The following is a 22455-nucleotide window of genomic DNA, read 5'->3' on the forward strand; positions in this document are numbered from 1 at the left end:
TGAGGTCTTTTCTTCCTATTTTATAGGGAAAGTTGTTCTCAGACTCTATTGTTTATTCCTTAGGGGGAAAAAAAGCTTTATAATTTGCATATTTTTCCTTTGAAATTCACACTGAGAGACATTGATTTTTGGCACTGTGTTGTCATTATAGTGAGATGAAAAAACAGGGCGTAAGTGGAGAGATTCAAACAAAGGACCACAATAGAGCATCACCTCAATACCATCCCCTTCTTAACCATATTTACTTCTATTTGGTGAAAAAATTTTTCTTCTTTCTTTCTTTCCTTCCTTTTTATCTGTCTCTCTATCTCTTCCTCCCTCTCTCCCTCCCTCTCCCTTTCTCCTTCTCTTCCTCTCTCTCTGCAGCTTTCTTTGTTATGGAAAAATTAAAACAACTCAGAGTAGAGAGAATAGGATAATGTAATTACTACTCATCACCCACAAACTTCTCTCACCTATACTCCTCCCTATCCCTGACCATCCTCAGGATATTTTTTTTTTCTTTGTCTTTTTTTCCGTGTCCGGCAACGGAGCGCAACCCTCACTGTTGCCCCCGTACCGGACCAGGGACCGGCAACGGGATTGCAAACCTCGGCGTTGCTCCCACGCCTCGAATGAGCAATCTTTTAAAATCCATTTTTCATTTTTGTACCCTGAGTATTTCATATATACTCACGGACCCTAGATACAAAATTTCAAAACAATTTTATTTTAATTTAGAAATAATAATAAAAGGGAAAATACTGGTTTTGAATAGACAGCTTTTTTGGACTTCACATGAAAGATTAGATGATAACCTAAGAAAGCAGGTGATTCCTGTTAAAATTCACACACTGAATTCCTTCACAGAATCACATTGCAGACACGAGGAGGAAATGGACAAATTAAAGACTATTCACCCATCTCTGAAGATGATTAATGTGGTGAGCAATTCCTTAAAATGTACTGGCATGGCTAGTCTGTAGCTGCTCAGGTCAAGTTCCTTCAAATGCCAGACTATACATGCAGGGACACAAGTCATTGCCCTGGGGCCTCAAAGGATTATTCTTAATTCGAAAAATGACTCCACATTTTGCGGTTGGAGATTAGGGGAAACAATCTTTGGCAGTTCGTTTGACATGATTTACACTGGTAACTAAACCATTCCTGGGTGCTTGCTAACAAGCACTGTCTTGACTCCCTTTCTTTTGTGGTTTTGATTGGAAAGGATCTATCTAGAGGAGAGGAGGGATGGAGTAGGTATGGGCTAGGTGCTAATTCTGTGAGCTGGGGGAGAGGCCAGCACTGACTGGTGTGTACTGACTACGTGTGCAAGGATAAAAACCCATAACAACAGCTCTCATGTACTGAGTCCTTACCTATACATGCTAGCAGTTAGTCACAGCTCTGAACAGTTTTCATACAATAACAGCCCTCACAACAACCTTAAGAAGTAGGCACTATTATTACTATTCCCATTTTACAGATTAAAAAACTGAGGCTCAGAGAGAAGAGAATTGCCCAAAATCACATTGCTAGTAAGGAAGAGAGCCAAAATTCGAACCCAAGCAGTGTGGCTTTAGAAAGAATAAACTTCAGGGTGGTAAGGGCAGAAAATGTAGAATCTACTCCAGCACTGCCCAACATAACTTTCTGGGATTGTGGAAGTGTTCCATATCTGTGCTGTCCAATACAAAAGCCTCTAGTCACTGTGAAACTGACTACTAAGATTGAGCAACTGAAGCCTTCATTTAATTTTTATTAACTTAAATCTAAATGTAAATAGCTATATGTAGCTAGTGGCTCCTGTATTGGACAGTACAGGTCTACACTATGGAAGGAGCCCCTGCTAATAACCAGTTCTGGGAATGTGTATGACAAGAAGTAGGATCTTGATACCTGCCTCCCTTGGGTGCCAGTGAACCACCACTCTTGTGGGATCGCTTCTTGAACCACCTCCAATGGCTGTACAGATTGTTCCCTGCAAAAAGGCATCCACTGAGGGCTGAAAGCCAGCCCAAGCACCATCTGCTGTTGGTTTTAGCAAGAGAGAGCCTCTATCACCCCAGAGGAAGAGAACATCTCAAACCAGAGGAAAAGGAATGCTTTTCACATTGGTCGGTCCAGTTTTTTGTTATTCACTCACCCACAGGGGACACTCTTTTTACAATCTGCATGAAGACTTGGTGTGTGAGTGTATATCCCCAAGGTACTTCCCTACTTTTGTCTTATAAGAACCCCAAGGACTAGGCTACTACCTACTTCCAGTGCCACCCACATTCTAATAGCTGAGTTACTTTCTTGCACAGTCTGCGATGGAATGAGATACAGTTTTAAGACTTCTTCCTTTCATTACCTGCCCCTTATATAGATACAGACTCTTTAAAGGTTTTCTCTGTGGTTTTACCAATAATGACTCCAGGGAAAGCAGAGGGGTTAATAGCATAATAAATGCAGAGATGCCACCAACTCATAAGACATCTTAAAATCCTGTAGTAACAGCTCTCCCCAGACTTCATCGCAACATCAACAGAGCCAGGCTATTCCTTCTAAGGCTTAGTTCTTTGGCCTCTTCACTAGTAATACCTTGGGAAGCCAGATCTACTCAATCCTTTTCTCTGTTCGTCCCTGGACTATAATGCTCCTGAGTTGCTTATATCTCCTAAGTCCTCACCTCACCCCTGAATGTTTTCCAGCACTAGATCCTACCAAACACTCACAACTTATTTATGAAACACCTACCATGTGTCAGGCACCAGGGGGAAACAAGACACAGTCACTGCTTTAAAGAGACATTGCAGCCTGGGGCAGGCTGTCACCAAGTAAACAGGAAATGACAACACAATGTGCTGAGTGCTATGACGTGGGGAAAGGGCAAGTTGCCCTGGGACATGATGCAGGGGCACGTATCTAGACTCGAGAGGTCAAGGAAGGCTTTCTGGAGAGGAAATGGTGTCTGAGCTGAGACAAGGACAAATAAGAGGTGAAAAGGAAAGGCATGGGCTGTGCAAGGATGCAGAATGTTTCCATGATTCTGTTTGAATCTCACTATTCTGTTTGAGGAGTCAGTTTGAGGAACTAACAGAAGTTCGGTGTGGACTGGACAGTAGGCTACAAGAGGGGCGGGGTACATGGAGGGAGATGAGACCAAGGCTGGAGAGGTTGACAGAGGCCAGGTCATAAAGGGCTTTGTCACGCTGAAGAATTTGTACTTTATCCCGAAGCCACCAGGGAACTACTGAAGGGTATTAAGCAAAGGAGAAACAACAGGTACCAAGAGTGGGCAAGTGATACTACAAAACCTCAAATGAGAATTATTTACATCCGGGGGAAAAACCAAACCTCCAGACAGAACCACATAATCTCAATGCAGTTCTTCTCACCTTTGCCAGGAGGACACTCCCACCGCAGAGCAGAGTGAATGCAAACCCCTGGGCAACTGTAGAGGTTTTCATACAAAAATTCATGTGATCTTTTTGCATGCTATTCCCTAATACAGCCATGAATGTTTTAACATACCAAAAATACATTTCATGAAGTCATCAGGCAAAATGGACACTTCAGGAGGAAAGGCCACGTTTATCCTGTAGTTTCGGAAGTCCTGGACATGGCCCTTCACACCCTGTACTCTCAGCAGCAGTTTTAACAAACGATAGTAAGGGGCACAAGGCCATGTGCAGGGAAGATTGCTGAAGCTAGATCTCCCCTTCTCCATCCTGGTATCACACTGACTAGATATGCCCATTGCTCGGAACGTTCTTCCCCAGAGGCAGCCTCTGAGAAACTCCTCGACCTGTGCAGTCTGCCCCCCTTATCAAAGTCTTCCAGCCTCCCTCTGCCGCCACCCCAAGAGTGGTGACTCTAGCTTCCCACCAGAGTCCATCTATCCCTCTGCAACAGTCTTCAGCATACACTATCTGATTTTAATACAGGGAACTGTGTTGGGCACTATCTTGCCCTCTATATGTTAAGCTTTAGGAGCAAAGAGACATGTTGTCTCTGCTGCCCGTTCAGTGCTTTACCCACAATGTGTGCTAAATAAAGGTTTCCTGGGCTGGCCGTTTAGCTCAGTTGGTTAGAACATGGTATAATAACACCAAGGTCAATGGTTCAGATCCCCATATGAACCAGCTGTCCCCCTCTCCCCCCCAAAAAATAAAAGTAAAAATAAAGGTTTACTGAATCAAATTGGATTAACCTGGTCCTTTCTTCCTTGTTCTGTAGCTAATAATTCTAGGCTCCAAAGGAAAGGAAATGATCAAAGACTAATTCAGAAATTTAACAAAGTTTGTAGTCAATATAGTCACAAATATCAAATACGAAAAAGTATCAAATACCAAAATGTCAAAGTTAATTTGTGGAAAGCTAAACTACTTTTTGACTCTGGTCACGATATTATTTTCCTTTTTAAAAGTAGACATCAATAATTCATACATTGCTGGTGAGAATTTAAGATGGTCCAACCACTCTAGAAAATAGTTTGGCCAGTTTTTGTAAAACTAAATATGAAATTATCATATGACCCAGCAATTGTACTCTTGGGCATTTATTCCAGAGAAATGAAAAGTTATGTTCATATAAAAACTTGTACATGAATATTTATAGCAACTTTATTCATAATAGCAAAAAACCGGATATAGCCAAGACATCCTTCAATGAATAAATGGTTAAACAAACCGGTATATCCATATCATGAACTCAGTAAAAAAAAAAAGGAATGAACTCATGATATGCACAACTTGTATAGATCTCAACGGCATTATGCTGAGTAAAAATATCCAGTCTGAAGTGGTTATATACTGTAGGATTCTGTTCCAATAACATTCTTGAAATGACAAAATTATAGAGATAGAGAACAGATTAGTGGTTGCCAGAGGATATAGACTTTGGGGAGAGGAGTATGGAGGGACAAGGGGTGCAGGAGAGAGGCAGGTGTAGTTATAAAGGGCAACTTTGAGAGATCCCTGTGGTGATGGAACCATTCTATATCTTCACATGTGATAAAAGTACACAGAATTACATACACACAGACATACACGTCCATGTAAAATGGGTGAAATATGAATAAGGTTGGAGGATTGTACCAATGCCAATTTCCTGGTTTTGATATTGCACTATAGTTACACAAGATGTTACCACTGGGAGATATTGAGTGAAAAGTACATGGGATCTCCCTGTACATTTTTTGCAACATCCTGTGGATCTATATCTAAAAATAGAAAGTTTTTTTCACAAGTAGACACCAAAAGCAGATTCATTTTTCCACTAAGCAAATTGCCCATATTCTAGAGATTACAGAAAGGAATAGGATTGTTCTTTTATTTTTTTAACAACGTTGGATCCAAAGTCTCTCAATACAATCACAGTCAGTCTTCCAGGAACTCTACTGTATATACTCACCAGTAGTAGAGAGTATAGTTAGTGTCAGGACTTGCATTCTTCCCCGGGAGCCAAGAACATTTCATGTAGCTCAGGTTGTGCCAAATGCATTGGAACTCAGTCACAGCGGACTCAGGATCGCCTAGAATATTCAGGCCAAAAGTTTAGGACGCTTCTTTCTTGTAATGCAAACTAGTCAATTGCTGTGCCATGGGGGATGGTGAAGGAAAGCTAATCCCTAATCTCTTACCCCATTTTGCCCAGAAGTTACCCAAGATGGAGAAAGCCCACATCTAATTTGTTTGCCACCTTCTCTTATATATCCTGATACAAAGAAAACATCTTTGCTATCTCTGAGGGACCCTAACTCTTGCACTCCTAACTGGAGAGGTTAAAGGTCAAATAATAGGGGCCGGCCCTGTGGTGCACTTGGGAGAGTGCGATGCTGGGAGCACAGCGGCGCTCCCACCGCGGTTTGGATCCTATATAGGGATGGCCAGTGCGCTCACTGGCTGAGCGCGGTGCGGGCGACACCAAGCCAAAGGTTGCGATCCCCTTACTGGTCACAAAATAAAAAAGGTCAAATAATAGGACAATCATAGGCAATGACTACAGATTTCTTAAATGAATGTGGAAATACACACAACTCCTATAACTACGTATTTTGTTGTTGTTGTTTTTAAGTTTACTGAGGTACAATTCACCTTCCTGTCTTTTGATCAATACTGACACATCCTACTTAGAAAAACTAAACATTCCTCCTGAAGCAATTCCAGGAAAAGGTAAGCATAACTTAACCCTTAGTAGTTGTCTATTGTGTACTGTGATTTTAGGAGCCCTAAAATCTTTCTGATCTGAAATCCCTACCTTTATAAAGCCATTTTAATTAACGTGTCATATCTCCAAATTAAATTCTTCTGTTTATTTATTTATTTATTCATTTATTTTTTCCTTTTTGTCTTTTTTCGTGACCGGTAACAGGATCGCAACCCTCAGTGTCGCGCCTGTACCGCGACCGGCAACGGGATCGCAACCCTCGGTGTCGCACCCGCACTGCACTCAACCAGTGAGTGGACCGGTCTCTATACGGGATCTGAACCCTCGGCGGGAGCGCCGCCGCGCTTCCCAAGCGGCGCACTGTAGCAGTGCACCACCGGGCCAGCCCGAGCCTGGCTATTTTAAGTCAAGTAACAGATACTAAATTTCACCACCAAGAAAGGCCCTGTGTAACCTACTTTTAAATTATATATTTAATGTATAATAATATATTAAATCTTTATATATGATTCTAATTAGGTGATTATTTTGTGGAAGGCCCCTAAATTGTATGTTTATAATTGTATGTTAAAAGAAGCAGTGTATGTTTCCTTATGGATGTCAGATGATTTGTCCCATAATGATAGGTCTCACGGGAATGATCTCTGAAACCAGTTGTCAGAGAAGGGAAGAAGTTACTTGTTATACTCATTTTTTTCATTGGTGAGTGACTGTGCAGTGATCCCTTTTCATTTATGATTACTTGGTTCTCTTTAAAAATATGCATAATCTTATATTTATAAGTCCTTGGCAAGGGGAGCGCCGCCGCGCTCCCAAGCGCCGCACTCTACCGAGTGCGCCACTGGGCCGGCCCTAAATGCTTCTGTTTAAAATGTGAACCTGTTATCTCTCATGATCCTTGAAGGGGTACTGCACTGAGACATCATCAACCATTTTACATCATAGTATAATTCAGTGGGGATTTTTCCAGATTATTAAACTCCTAAAAAAATGAAAATAGGGCAAGTAAGTTGTTTTAAACTATGCACCCAGCCTCCCGGTAGTCCTGGATTTTATAATTTTACAAATAGTTCTTATGTTTTTAATCAGTTCAAGGCAGGTAGAGAGAATGGCCTGGAGCACAGGTTCAGAGGTGGGAGATGGGGTCCTGCCTAACCAAGGGACAACATAATATTAATAGATAATACGTATACAACATTTACACTTTGCCAGGCACTATTCTAAGCACCTCACATATAATGACTTAGGTAAACCTCTCAACAATCATACCCATCATCACCCCCATCTTCCACACAAGGAAACTGAGATGCAGAGGGGCTAAGTAATCTGTCCAAAGTCCCACAACTAGTAGTTAGCTAGCAGAGCTGGGATTTAAACCTAGGTGGCTGGTCTCTGGTAGCCCTGCTCTTAATCAGTATACATTACTCTCTGTAAGTAACATAAGAACCAGAAGGACATTGAGTAATGTGGAATTAAGGGACATTGATTAACCTCACTACTTGACAGCTTTTCTTAGGGTTAGTCTTGTATTGGAGCTAGGCCAGCATGCCTATTTTTCTTTTTTAACATCTTTCTCCAAATATATTCTGTATGTCGAACTAATATCCATATATAATGAGTAAGATAGTATTTGGGTTTTTGGTTTTTTTTTTAAAGTACTGGGCCTGGAATCTGAAGATCTAGAGCAAGTCATTCAGTTCCTTTCTTCATAAAACAGATCAGAGTAATACTACATGCCTTACTCACTTCACAAGATAAGCTTATGAAGCTCGATTTAACGCGCGCGCGCGCGCGTGTGTGTGTGTGTGAATTTCCAAATTATTAAGTGCTATATAACTATTAGGCATGGTATTCAAGTTGTCTGTGAGCTCCTTGAAGGCAGAGACATCCTCATATTTATCATTGTGTTGTCAGCACCTACTACAGTGCCTGGCACTTACACTCAGCAAGTGTTTGAGAACTGAATGAATTAATGAACACTGAACATAAGCATATGGAGCATTTGGATTTATTCTTTAAATACCAAGAGATGGCGCTTTCAGTTGTTACCTTCAGGCGGCGAGATGCACTTTTCCACCCAAATGCTAGGATTCTCACTTTCATTGGTGCTACACTGGGACCCCACTTGCAGACAGATCCTTTCATTCAGGGGTACTTCTTCTGAACGATGAGTTTCTGGAGCAATTTTCTAAGGTTAGAAAATTTTTTAAAAGGCATTGCTGCAGGAAATACACAGAAATACACTTAAGTAATAAAACATTAGCATGCCCAAATATGTAGGGGAAAAAGTGCTAAGTTTTCAAATGGTACAGATCAGTGATTCACCAGGAGTGATTCTGTCCGTCCCCCCCCCCCCCCCCACAACTGCCACCCTTGGGAACAGTTTGTAATGTCTAGGCTATGGACATTTTTGGTTGTCATAACTTGGGAGGAGGAGGCTACTGGCATCTAGTGAGTAGAGGTCAGGGATGCTGCTAAACATCCTGTAATTCACAGAATAGCTCTTCTTACCCTTACAACAAAGAATTAGCCTGTACCAAATGTCAGTAGTACCACTGTTGAGAAACCCTGGTGCAGATAAAAGACAATTTCCCACATTTTAAATGCATAAACATCATGAAATTTACCTATAAACCTACCATGCTAACACGTCAACTCTCTAAAAGCAATTTTAAAGGAAATACAATATAATTATCAAAATTCAATTCTAAGCAGATGTAGTATACCATCAACATCAAGGTAAAAAGTGATTGCTTTAAGAATCCAGTAATCATGGTTACCTCTGGGCAGAGGAAGTAAAGGAGGGGAGCCACAGGGCTGAAGGGAGACTTTTTATTGAACTCCTTTCTGTACTGTTTGTTTGAACTATCTCACACACCCGTATAAATTTCAAGGGTTACTATATGCACTAAGTATACTCTTAATCTGAAAAGTAGGTAAGCTTTGTGGAACCACAGAAAGCCAACTTATTGACATTATATAGACACAAATCACGAATATGGTTATTATGATTTAGAATAATGAAATTAAAGAGCTCTCTAGGAAATTAACATTTCCCAAAGTGACAGAGTTAGAATTAATAGAGCTGCTTTCAATCAGAGCTCCAAGGACAGTGCTTCCTGTTTTACAATAGTTTCTGACTCAAGTTTGAGATAGTATTTCCTTTTATATACGTGCTGATGGCCATGAAGGGGAAATTAGCCACAGTTAGCTCTATCTATCACCCTAAGGAGATATTCTGCCATTTCATATGCCTGCTGCCAGCTGAGCATCTTGGCAACTGTGGAATACCCCCAAAACCAGGACAGAAGGATGCCGTCTGAGAAGTGGCTAACAAATTAACAATTAATAAACCATAGCAAAGACATGAAAAAAAATCACTTTATAGAGACAAATCTTAGGCCCAGTCAAGACAGCACTCAGAAAAAGGGAGTTGGTCAGCCATGGAAGAACAGAAAAAGAAACATCTGTGAGCAAAATCCTGGCAGAGAGAAAAGAGAGGGTGATTTAGCTGTGTGGACGTGAGTACTTCTGTCCCACCGGCAAAGAAAGCTATGCTTACCTTCTGTGGGGCCTCCAGCTACTCTCAGCTAAGTACATTTTCACAACTAATTCCTGATTCCTCACCAAGAAATCTACTTATCATTTGGCTTTCCACATAGGCTCTGCCTACAGGGTTGGAATGCACCAGTTATGCTGACAGAAGTCTTCCTAGAACGCTTCACCATTATAGTTTTCACAGCAAAGTAAGTAAGTGGCCCTTGAGAAACAAATGTGTGCTGAGGAAATAAGGTTTTTGAGCCTGTGAAGCTGAAGAACAGCTCCCGAGATCGTCATAATGGTGGCAGGAAGGCTTCAAATGCGAATTTCACCAACCTCACAATTTTATTAAGCACAAGTCCTATATATCTCTGAAGGAGTCACCCTGACCCTAGGATCCTTGATAATTCTTGTTTGGAAACTGCATTTACCCTTTAAGGACACTGGGGGAAAATATACGGTCAAATGCCATAAATTAGAATTGAGACAGGATAGGGCTAGGCCTGTGAACCAAACTGACTCCACTTTCCCTACAGAGGACATTTTGTTACTTTCCCACTCCTTAGTCATGAGAGCCCCCAGGGCACATGATTACCCTATTGTCCTGAAAAAAGTAACTGAAAGAGACCGGTTGGGCATAACTACCCTGATAAAATAAACTGATATAAGAAGAGACAGATTTTCACTGAGTTGCAAATCCCCTCCCCAAGGCTTGTTTGTAAAAATTAAATCACAGATTAACCTTAAGACCCCTTTAGGAGTTTCCACATGCACACAAAGCTTCAAGGTGACTGCTACAATGACACTCCTGGGGTGATGATAATGACCACCACCACCATCTTGGACCTACTGAGAAAGCACAAGGACCAAAGCCCTAACAGAGCATGCACCCGTGACACAACCAGGAAGAACAGAATGGATCACCTCCAGAGGTGCAGACCCCTTGCCCTATAAAGCACCCTGAACAGCTCGCCTCGGGTCGCTAGCTTTCCTACAGCTACCCCCTTATGCATAAGTCTATCTCCTCTTTTAATAAAACTTTGCTTGCTTTATTGCTGGGTGCATTGTTCCTTTCTACGACTTTGGGACCCAAGAGCCTAATTTGGTGACATAATCATCATGGAAAAATCCTAGTTATCTTATTATATTAGATATTGTTTTAGTTAGAGGGCTGAGGAGCTTTATTACACAAAGATTTTTATTATAATAGAGTTTATTTAAAAAATATGTTAGTAACTAAATCTGAACCTTATGTTTTAGGCATATGAATAATAAAATAACTTATAAAAGAGACAATAGGAGGAAAGATTTTTAAAAATATATTTTAAAAATCTCTTTCAAAATTCAAGGTAAATAATATTAAATTGGAAAGAATAAAGTAGGAACTCCGATTATCAATGATCACCAAGCCAAGCATACCTCTCTCTTTCAGACAAGGAACTAAATTCCTCCTATCACTTCTTGGTGAAGTATGTGTGATGGCTCCCAAATGACTTTTGGCTTTGGTGAATCATTCCACTGGTAGCTGCTGCACGACATTATGCTCCACCTCTCAGGGAATCTGGCCTCTGAAAATTTATCAAAACCCGAGGCCAGAGTCCTAAACTGATCCCTCCCTCTCAGGACCAATGCTCACTTGGCTAAAGTGAACCAATGTTCACCTTTCCCAGTTTGAGAATTCCTTTCTCAGAAGGGAAAGGAGTCAGTTTCAGCTTCTGCCTCTCTGGATGCCTGGCCTTTTGATTAATTTACCTAGAGGGGCTTGCCTATCCTTGGTGATGAAAGACAGCTAAAATCTGATGCCAGATCCTTCTTCTACTTGTAGAACCAGGGGACTATTAGCCATTAATAAACAATATCAGAGGGCAACCACTTACACTAATCTTTTCTTTTTAGAATGTCATCTACAAATCCTTGTCTCTCATCTTGATAAGCCTCCAATCTGAAGATTGAAAATGACCTCCAGAGTTTATCTCACTTAGCAACTTCAGACCTTTGGACGTTTGCATAAACCCCCTAACATGTATGAACTATCAAAATGTCACGGTTTAGTATGCTTCGGGGATATATACACCCCAGTTTTGCCTGATGATGTTAATGCGGCATCCACAGGACATAAAGAGAAGAGGAAAATTACTCCTGCCACTCATTTCCAGCCTCAGGATGGTAAACTTCGAAAGGTTTAGATAGGAAATCTCATGTCACTGATTGGAAGGAAGGTGGAAGTTTATCACAACTGCAGGATTGATAGCCACCAGCACTGTCAAATGGCTAAAATAAATGAGCAGGCCTTAGGCAGAGGTCATTCTTTATGGCCTCCATCTGGTCTTTTCAGGAGCAAAATGGAGGGAACAACATTAAATGATAATATTAGGCTGAACCATATAATACTGACAACATTGAACCATTTTGACCCATTGAAGTAGCAATTTCATATTTTTAAATGTAACAATAGTAATGATAATAAAAGCTAACAATTACTTAGCACTAACTCTGTGCCAGGTGCATTACGAGCCTCATCTCCTTTAATACACACACCATCCATATAAAGTAGGTACTGTTATTACCCCCCCAACCCACCCCACATTTTACAAACAAGAAAATGGATGCTCAGAGACATTAAGTGGCTTGCCCCAGGTCACACAGCTTGAAAGGGGAAGAGACTAAATTTCAAACCCAATTCTGTCTGATTCCACTGCCTCCTAAAACCATTTTTAACTGAGGGATTCACCCCATTTATGGGCTAGAATATTAACAAGTCTACCTGATTGATCCTTGACAGGCTGATGAAAAAGGGACATGTTAGAAAAAAGGTGACATCTCCTCAGAGTTTCAATTAGATACTTAGGTGACTATGGGGTTTATATTCAGAGGCACTTAAGGGTCTTTTCCTGAATTTCTAAGGCTTAAGTACCAAATATCACCACTAAGACTCCAAATGCCTAAGGCTCTTTCCTTAGGAATAAGAAAAAAAACAACAATGTGTAAAGAGAAATTTCGCTGCTAGAAGTATCACAGGTTCCCATATTTAGAGGACCTCTTTCAAAATGCAAATACTTCTGACTAGCCTCAATTATTTATCAATTAATACCTAAGCCATAATTAACACCTCAGCAGGAGAGAGGAGAGGAAGGCAGATTAGCAAGTTTCCCTCCAGAGGAAGAGCGCATTCCATCCTCACTATTAAACTCTCACATTATTTTCTGTGTCCCAGCAAGCCAGGGAAGTGAGCAGGGCCACATTTTACACACAAGGAAACTAAGGTTCAGAGAGGTTAAGTAACCTACCCCAGGCCAGTAACTTACCTCAGGCCACTGAGCCAGCTAAAAGCAGTATGCCAATGAGAACCTAGTCCTCCTGACTCCTCCTGCCACCAAAGCTGATTGAACTTGGTGATTTCACGATTCACTGACCCAAAATATTGTCACTAATAACAACTTAACAACTTCTCATTCTGCCCCCTCAAAATCCTGGACAAATTCAACCCCCAATACTCCCCCCCCCACCAACACACACACAGAAAGAAAGTATAAAGATATAAAACAGTTGAATAAGATTATCATAAAGAACCTGAAAATATCCAATCCTGTTAACAAAAATTCACTTAAATCCGTTGACTACATTTGACTGGAAAAGCTGAAAGTTTTCCTCAGGCATCAGTAAACCCTCTACTCAAACCCACCTGCCACTGATATTTTATTTTTTCACTTTCCATATGGCCATTTACCTTTACACCACATAGTTCTTGCATTTCTATATGTCCATGTGATTAACAATATGGTAAATGTGAAAATTCCCTGACACGGCAATATAGCTACAGGCAGGAACATAGGAACAAATTTTAACAATAAAATAATGAATTATTTATTAAATGCCTAATAAATGAAGATATCTAGTATTTCCTATCCGAGCAATCTCAATTGCATTTAATCAAATAATTAGCAAATATTTTTAAATGTACAATTTTTTTTTTTCCTTTTTGTCTTTTTTCGTGACCGGCAACGGATCGCAACCCTCAGTGTCGCGCCCGCACTGGACAGGGACCGGCAACAGGATCACAACCCTCGTCGCCGCGCCCGCACCTCACTCAGCCAGTGAGCGGCCAGTCTGTATGTGGGATCGAACCCTCAGCGGGAGCAGTGCGCCACCGGGCCGGCCCTAAATGTACAATTTTATCAATAGTTGTTTCTATAACTTTCCCAGTTGAAATCTGGACACACCAAAATAAAATTCCCAATTTTAAGTAAGATTAGAATGTGGCTTATTCTTGGCTCCAATTCATAGTGTTCACTTTACCTCATTAATGCAGTATGTTCCAGAAAACTTACCTTATCTTGTTTGTCACCAAAATGACTAAAATACCACAGAGTACAATTTGGGCTGGCTCCCTCAGGAGGATTCCATGTCCATACTACTGTACAGAGGTTTTCAACAGAGACACTCAAATTTGTCACAGGTAGCTGAGTTTCTGTTAAAATCAAGCACAGAAAATAAATTTATCAACACCACCCAGTATTTTCAATGATTCATTTAATCCATTCTCCTAAGTCCTAGAGGCCAAGAATATTAACAGCTGAATTAACAATAATGTTTACTGAGCCAGACACTGTTCTAAATTCTCTAGACATATTCATCTGTTTAATCCTCCCAATAACCTTTGAGATAGGGACTACTATTAGCTTCATGTCAAAGATTAGGTGACTAAGACACAGGGAGGTTAAGTCACTTGCCCCATATTCCATGGCTAGTAAATGGCAGAGCTGGAATTGCAACCTGGAAAGTGTGGCTCCAAGGCCACATTGTTACCTACGGTTGACCCTTGAACAACGGGAAAGTTAGGAGGGCTGGCCCCCTGCATGGTTGAAAATCCACATATAACTTTTGAATCCCCCAAAACTTAACTACTTAAGTACTTAACTACTAATAGCCTACTGTTAGGTAGGCTACTTAACTGTTTGGTTAGGTATGTCATGTGACATACCTAAGCAAAAATTTTCCAATATATTTTTAAAAATCCACATATAAGTGGACCCACGCAGTTCAAACCTGTGTTGTTCAAGGGTTAACTGTACTTGCTATACTGTGAACATAGAGAAGAGCATATTCTTAAATGCTAGTATCTCCAGTTGTTCTCCTCTGGGAACTTTGGGTTCACTACACTTGGGATCCATATCTCACTCAATATAGACAGTTTAACCTCAGCAGTTCTATGAGTGAGTTTAAGAAAGCTCATCTTTAATTGCGTTTGCTGACATGACTTGGTAATCGTGTTTTATAACTTTTCCAAAGAAGTAATTCTGAAGAGATTTAGCAGCCCTTGTTCCTCAGAGGTATGACACTACACAGCTGGAGCTTTGGCTAATGTGAAGAGGGAAGGGAAAGAAGAGTAACTGTGAAACATCATTTCAAACTTTCCTGAGAACTTCTCATACCAGAAACTCAGTGGGGGGTGTACAGAGACGCTCTGTTCTATCTTCACAACTTTTCTGTAAATCACAAATTATTCCAAAATAAATTTTATTAAAGTCATTTAAAAAATAATCCCCCCCAAATTTTCTAAAGTGGCAAACTGAAAAATTATTAATTGTATACTCTACATGAACACTTGGAAGTGCACCTCTCCTCTTACATGATGGGCGGTACTTAAACCATTACCTTCCTCTCTAAGCAAAAAATTACATTTGTGTCAAAACATCAACCCCACAGGCACTATGTAGTTGGGGTTTCCCTAGTAGCTAATTTTATATAGCAGCTACTTGGTCAGCAGCCTACAAAAGTCCTCCACCCTCAATATTCGTTCCCCTCTTCTAACTCTAGTATCAATAGCTTTTTCCAAGGCCCAGCTGTGTGAAGGAGCAGCCCAGAGCAGGACAAGGCCTCATGGAAACAGGGAATTCCTATTAAACCCATTAAATTCCATTAAAACCCAGCTAGTGCCAGGGAGCACCACTGGTTCAGGCAACATTGCTAGCGTTAGGATTTTAAGTTATTACAGGAGTGTATAGCCTTTTTGGCCTTTCTAATGTCATGTCAATGATATTTTTGAAGACAAATCATTTGTCAGGTAGAGAGCCTTTAATAAAAAACTTTGTTCCGACTGAAAACTACAATCTACTTTAGGATTATCTGCATCATTCTGCAGTTTCCAGAAACACATGGTACCAAAAGTCCAGGATGCTCTATTCACCCACCTACCTCCCACTCCCACACAAAAATTAAAGCCCGATAATAAGAATATTACCTATTTATGGTTCACTTCAACTGTACCCCAATTTTCAAGGCAACTTAAAACCTTTTAAAACCTATTTTTTAAGCTAGGTTTTGAAATAACACAATATTCTGCCCTGTTTCCAATTTCTCAAATGGAATTAATTTTTTCCCATCTGTTTTGAAGTATCCTTTAGTCAATCTTTTAACTGGCTTGCATTTTAGGCTAGTTGGGGCCATCTGTCATTCTTTCCTTTTTTTTTTTTTTTTTTTTTCCTAGTGGTTCCCTTCATATTTCTTGAAAATTTTTCTACTTCCTATTGTTTAAAAACATACATACAGATTCCAGGAAGATGGCAGAGTAGGAAGCACAAGGAATCTGTCTTTCCATCTAGACAACAATTGTACTGGCAGAATCTGTCTGCTGTTAAATATTTTGGAACTCTGGAGTCAATCAGAGGACAAATGATTTGTCTTCAAAAATATCACTGACATGATATTGAAGGCTTGCAACTTCCAGGGAAAGGCTTGGAAGTAAACTGTGGTTAATTTCAATCAATTTAGGTCAATTTTAGCTTTTACCACAGTTGCAGCTACCCACCCCAATCCTATGGCAAGCAGCTGTGCACATGTTCCCGGAGCAGCCTGCACACAGTTTGCAGAAGTCAGTGTGGACAAAAAGGACCCTGTCCTCCAAATATCAGAGATATGTCCTCTGATCACTGATTGATGCTTTTGATCACAGAGGTGCAGACAAAGAGGCCAGTGACCATTGTTATTGCACCTCCCCTAACTGTTGAAAGCCCCTCCCACTCCCCTCCAGCTGAAATGACTTCTGGGGGATTTAAAGCACTGGTACTCTCCCTGCTATTTTTCTCCCTTTCCCCTTTTGGGAGCCAGACATTAAAGACCAGGACATCCAAAAATGACTGTATGTGTGAGGAAAATTAGAAAGTGGCCCTGCATGCCCAGGAAAACCTTAGAAAACACCTGAGAAGACCTTTAGTTTACACCTCAGGCCGATCCTCAACACAGAGACAACTTACAACCATCAAAAAATAAAAACAATAACAAAACCCAGCAAACCCAGGGGAAGGAGGAGAGTCTATCTGCTTTTCACAGTTACCACATTATTAGATTCAAATGTCCAATTTTCAACACAAAACCACAGGGCATAGAAAGAAACAGTAAAGTATGGCCCATTCAAAGGGAAAAAGTAAATCAACAGAAACTGTCCCTGAAAAAGAACATGATGGTAGACAAAAACTTTACAACAAATGTCTTAAAGATGTTTGAAGAACTAAAGGAAGATGTGGAGAAAGTCAAGAAAATGATGTGCAAAAAAATTGGAAATATCAAGAAAGAGGCAGAAAACCTAAAATTACCCAAGAAGAAATTATGCAGCTGAAAAGTACAAGAACTGAAATGAAAAATTCACTATAAGGATTCAAAGGCAGATTTGAGCAGGCAAAAGAAAGAATCAGCAAACCTGAAGATAGGACAACAGAAATTATCGAGTCTGAGGAACAGATAAAAAAAATTGAAGAAAAGTAAACAGAGCCTAAGGGACCTTAGGGACACCATCAGCAGACCAACATATGCATTGTGGGTGTTCCAGTAGGAAAAGAGAGAAAGAAAAGGGCAGAAATAATATTTGAAGAAATAATGGCTGAAAACTTCCCAAATGTGATGAAAGACATGAATACAAACATCCCAAAACTTATGGGATACAGTGAAAGCAGATCTAATGGGGAAATTTATAACTATAAACAGTTATATTAAAAAGCAAGAAAGATCTCAAATAAACAATCTAACATTACATCTTAAGAAACTAGAAAAAGAAGAACAAACTGAATCCAAAGCTATCAGAAGGAAGGAAATAATGAAGATTAGAGCAGAGATAAATGAAAAAGGGAATAAAAAAAAATAAAGAAAAAATCAATAAAATAAAGTTGGGTTTTCAAAATGGTCAACAGAATTGACAAATGTTTAAGCTAGATGGACTAAGAAAAAAGAGAGAACACTGAAATGACTAAAATCAGAAATGAAAATGGGTACATTACTACAGATTCTACAGAAATAAAAAGGATTATAATAGAGTAGTATGAACAACTGTATACTAAAAAATTGGATAGCCTAGATGAAATGAACAAATTCCAGAAACACAAAACCTATTAAAATGAAATCACAAAGGAATAGAAAATCTGAATAAACCTACAGGTAGCAAAGAGATTGAATCAGTAATTAAAAATCTCCCTACAAAGAAAAGCCCTGGAACCAATGGCTTTACTGGTTAATTCTACAAAACATTTAAAGAACTACAGGTTGAACATCCCTAATCTGAAAATCTGAAATCTAAAATGCTCTAAAATCTGAAACTTTCTGAGTGCCAACATGACAATTAAAGGAAATGCTCATTGGAGCATTTTGATTTTAGATTTTTGGGTTAGGGATGCTCAACCAGTATGTATTCTGCAAATATTCTGAAATCCAAAAAAAATCCAAAATCTGAAACACTTCTGGTCTCAAGCATTTCACATAAGGGATACTCAACCTGTAATACCAATCCTTCTCAAACTTTTCTAAAACTCATTCTGTGAGGCCAGCATTACCTGATATCAAAGCCAAAGATACTACAAGAGAACTACAAACCAATATCACTTATGAACATTGATATACAAATCCTCAACAAGATAATAGCAAAGCAAATTTAGGAGCATATCAAAAGTATTATACACCATGACCAAATGGGATTTATTTCTAAAACACAAGGACAGTTCATTGTACAAAAATTGATCAATGTAATATACCACATTAACAGAATAAAGGAAAAAAAACACAATCATTTCAATTGATGTAGAAAAAGCATTTGACAAAATTCAACACTTTTTCATAATTAAAAACACTCAACAAACTAGGAATATAAACAAACAACCTCAATATAATAAAAGCTATATATGGAAAACACTCAGTGGTGTAATGCTTTTCCTCTAAGATCAAAAGCTTTTCCTCTAAGATCAGGAACAAGACAAAGATGCTGACTTTTGCCACTTTTACTCAACATAGTACTGGAAGTTCTAGCCAGAAATATTACGCAAGAAAAAAATAAAAGGCATCCAATTAGAAAGAAGTAAATTATCTGTTCGAAGATGATATGATCTTACATGTAGAAAACCCTAAAGATTCCACCAAAAAACTGTTAGAGCTAATAAATGAATTCATCAATGTAGCAGGAAACAAAGTGAACACACAAAAATCAATTGCATTTTTATGCAGTAACAGTAAACAGTCTGAAAAGGAAATTATGAAAACTATTCCATTTACAACGACATCGAAAAGAATAAAGTATTTGGGAATTAACCAAGGAGGTGAAAGTCTTGTATAATGAAAACTATAAGACATTCAGGAAAGAAATTTAAAGAGATATAAATAAATGAAAACACATCCCATGTGCATGTATTATAAGACTTAATATTGTTAAGATGTCAATACTATCCAAAGTGATTTACATGGGCCGGCCCGTGGCTCACTCGGGAGAGTGTGGTGCTGATAACACCAAGGCCTCGGGTTCGGATCCCATATAGGGATGGCTGGTTTGATCACTGGCTGAGCATGGTGCTGACAACACCAAGCCAAGGGTTAAGATCCCCTTACGGGTCATCTTTTAAAAAAACAAACAAACAAACAAACAACAACAAAAAAAAAACCAAAGTGATTTACAGATTCAGTGCAATCCCTATCAAAATCCCAATGACATTTTTTGCAGAAGTAGAAAAACCAATCTCAAATTCATATATGATGGCGTTTGGATGTGTTGTCTCCTCCAAAACTCATGTGGAAATTTGATCTCCAATGTGGCAGTGTTGTAAACTGATTGAGTCATGGGGGCGGATCCCTTATGAATGGATTAATGCTCTCCCTGGTGGAGGCGAGATTAACGAGTGAGTTCTCGCAATTAGGTCCCACGAGAGCTCCTTGCTTAAAAAGACCTGGCACCTTCTCTCTCTCTCTCTTGCTTCCTCTCACCGTGTGATCTGCTTGAACCTTCCGGCTGCCTGCTACTTTGCGCCATGAGTAGAAGCAGCCTGAGGCCCATGCCAGACGCAGCTGTCCCAGAATCATAAGCCAAATAAACCTCTTTTCCTTATAAATTATCTAGTCTCAGGTATTTCTGTTATAGCAACACAAAATGGACTAAAACAATATAGAATCTCAAGGGACCCTGAATAGCCAAAACAATCTTGAAAAGGAAGAAAAAAGCTGGAGGAATCACACTTCCTGATTTCAAAACTTACTACAAAGCTACAGTAATCAAAATAGTATAGTACTGGCATAAAGACAGACAAATAAGCCAATGGAATAGAATAGACAGCCCAGAAATAAACCATCACATAGATGATCAAAGGATTTTTAACAAGGGTGCCAAGATCACTCAATGGGGAAAGGATGGTCTTTTCAACAAATGGTGCTGGGAAAATGGGATATCCACCTGCAAAAGAATAAAGTTGGACCCTTATCTAACACCAAGTATAAAAATTAACTCAAAATGGATCAAAGACCTAAATGTAAGAACCTAAAACTATAAAACTTATGGAAGAGAACACAGGACAAAAACTTCATGCCATTGGATTCTGCAATGATTTCTTGGATATGACACCAAAGACACAGGTAACAAAAGAAAAAACTTGACAGACTGGACTTCATGAAAAAACTTTAAATTTGTGCATCAAAAGACAATATTAACTGAATAAAAAGGCAACCCACAGAATGGGAGAAAATATTTGTAAATCATATATTTGATAAGGGATTAATATCCAGAATATATAGAAAACTCTTAAAACTCAACAACAAAAAGAGTAACGACTCAGTTCAGAAATGGGCAAAAGACTCAAATAGGCATTTCTCCAAAAAAGGTATATGAATGGCCAATAAGCACATGAAGATGCTCAACATCACTAATAATTAGGGAAATGCAAACCAAAACTACAATGACATTCTACCTCATACCCATTAGGCTACTATCAAAAAATATAAACTAACAAGTGTTGACAAGGACCTTGAAAAATTGGAACCATTGTGCACTGTTGGTGGAAATGTAATATGGTACAGCCACTATGGAAGACAATATGCCTTAAAAAATTAAAAATAGAATTACCATTTGATCCAGCAATTCCACTTTTTGGGTATACACCCAAAAGAACTGAAAGCAGGATCTCGAAGAGATATTTTTATACCCATGTTTATCACAGCATTACTCATAATAGCTAAAATGCGGAAGCAACCCAAGCATCCATTGACAGATAAACGGATAAGCAAAATGTAGTATATACATACAATGGAATATTATTCATCTTTAAAAAGGAAGGAAATTCTGGGCCGGCCCGTGGCTCACTCAGTAGAGTGCGGTGCTGATAACACCAAGGCCACGGGTTCGGATCCTATATAGGGATGGCCGGTTTGCTCACTGGCTGAGCGTGGTGCTGACAACACCAAGCCAAGGGTTGAGATCCCCTTACCGGTCATCTTTTAAAAAAATAAAATAAAATAAAAAGGAAGGAAATTCTGACAATATAGATGAACCTTGAGGGCATTATCCTAAGTGAAATAAACCAGGTATTAAAAAAGGCAAATACAAGGGGTCTTCAAAAAGTTCATGGAAACATTCATATTATCTTTCAATTTTATTTATTTTTTGTCTTTACAAACTTTTTGAAGTATCCTCATACTATATGATTACACTAATATGAGATACTTAGAGTAGTCAAAATCATAGAGACAGAAAGTAGAATGGTGGTTGCCAGGGGATGGGGAAAAGAGGGAGTGAGGAATTATTGTTTAATGGGTACAGAGTTTCAGTTTTACAAGATGAAAAGACTTATGGAGATGGATGGTGGTGATGGGTGCACAACATTATGAATGCACTTAGTAAAACTGAACCGTATCTTAAAAATGGTTATCTTAAGGTAAATTTTATGCTATATATATTTTACTACAATAAAAAATTGAAAACACATTCTCTGAAACTCTAAATACAATATTCAAATGTTTAAATATATATGAATACATGCGAATTATGTATGCTGTGTGTATAATATACCCAGACACATACATAAATAAGTGGTGATTGTACGTCTTGTAAAGATCTCTAATTTCTCTTCATATATAATTTTAGTATAGTCTAGTGATTAAGACCATGAACTCTGGAGACAGACTTCTGAGCTCATACCCCACCTCAGATACTTACTAGCTGGCAAGTTATTAAACCTCTCTATTCCTCAGTTTTCTCATCTATAACATGAGGATTATAATAGTAACCTACTGCAAAGGGTTGTTTATGAGGATTAAATGAGTTAATACAGGTAAAGTGCTCAGAACAGTGTTTGCACACGGCAGGTACTGTTTATGTGTTAGTTCTTTGTTTTCTAAGCCAAAAAACAGTTCTAAAGAGTTGCTTTGGTTTTTTGTGAAATTGCTATGTGCCCATGGCCTTTGACACAGCACAGGGATCCTTTCTGCCTGACAAGCTTTCCTTAGGCATCTAATTTCAACCACTTCTTAGGAGTTATCACTGAC

The 22455-nt window shown here is 39.2% G+C and overlaps 1 protein-coding gene across 2 annotated transcripts in view; it reads right to left on the minus strand.

Moving 5' to 3' along the window:
* The window catches only part of IL13RA1 (interleukin 13 receptor, alpha 1), a 61958-nt gene that overhangs the window by 36240 nt on the left and 3263 nt on the right, over positions 1-22455 (minus strand). For both annotated transcript variants that reach the window (XM_008569401.1, XM_008569402.1), the window contains exons 2-4: positions 14004-14143; positions 8185-8323; positions 5380-5500 (exon numbers count right to left, since the gene is read on the minus strand). In XM_008569401.1, the coding sequence (XP_008567623.1) occupies positions 5380-5500; positions 8185-8323; positions 14004-14143 (400 nt within the window). The remainder of the gene's footprint in view (positions 1-5379; positions 5501-8184; positions 8324-14003; positions 14144-22455) is intronic.

Source organism: Galeopterus variegatus, unplaced genomic scaffold (assembly GCF_000696425.1).
Source record: "Galeopterus variegatus unplaced genomic scaffold, G_variegatus-3.0.2 Scaffold492, whole genome shotgun sequence".
In the NCBI taxonomy this organism is placed as follows: domain Eukaryota; kingdom Metazoa; phylum Chordata; class Mammalia; order Dermoptera; family Cynocephalidae; genus Galeopterus; species Galeopterus variegatus.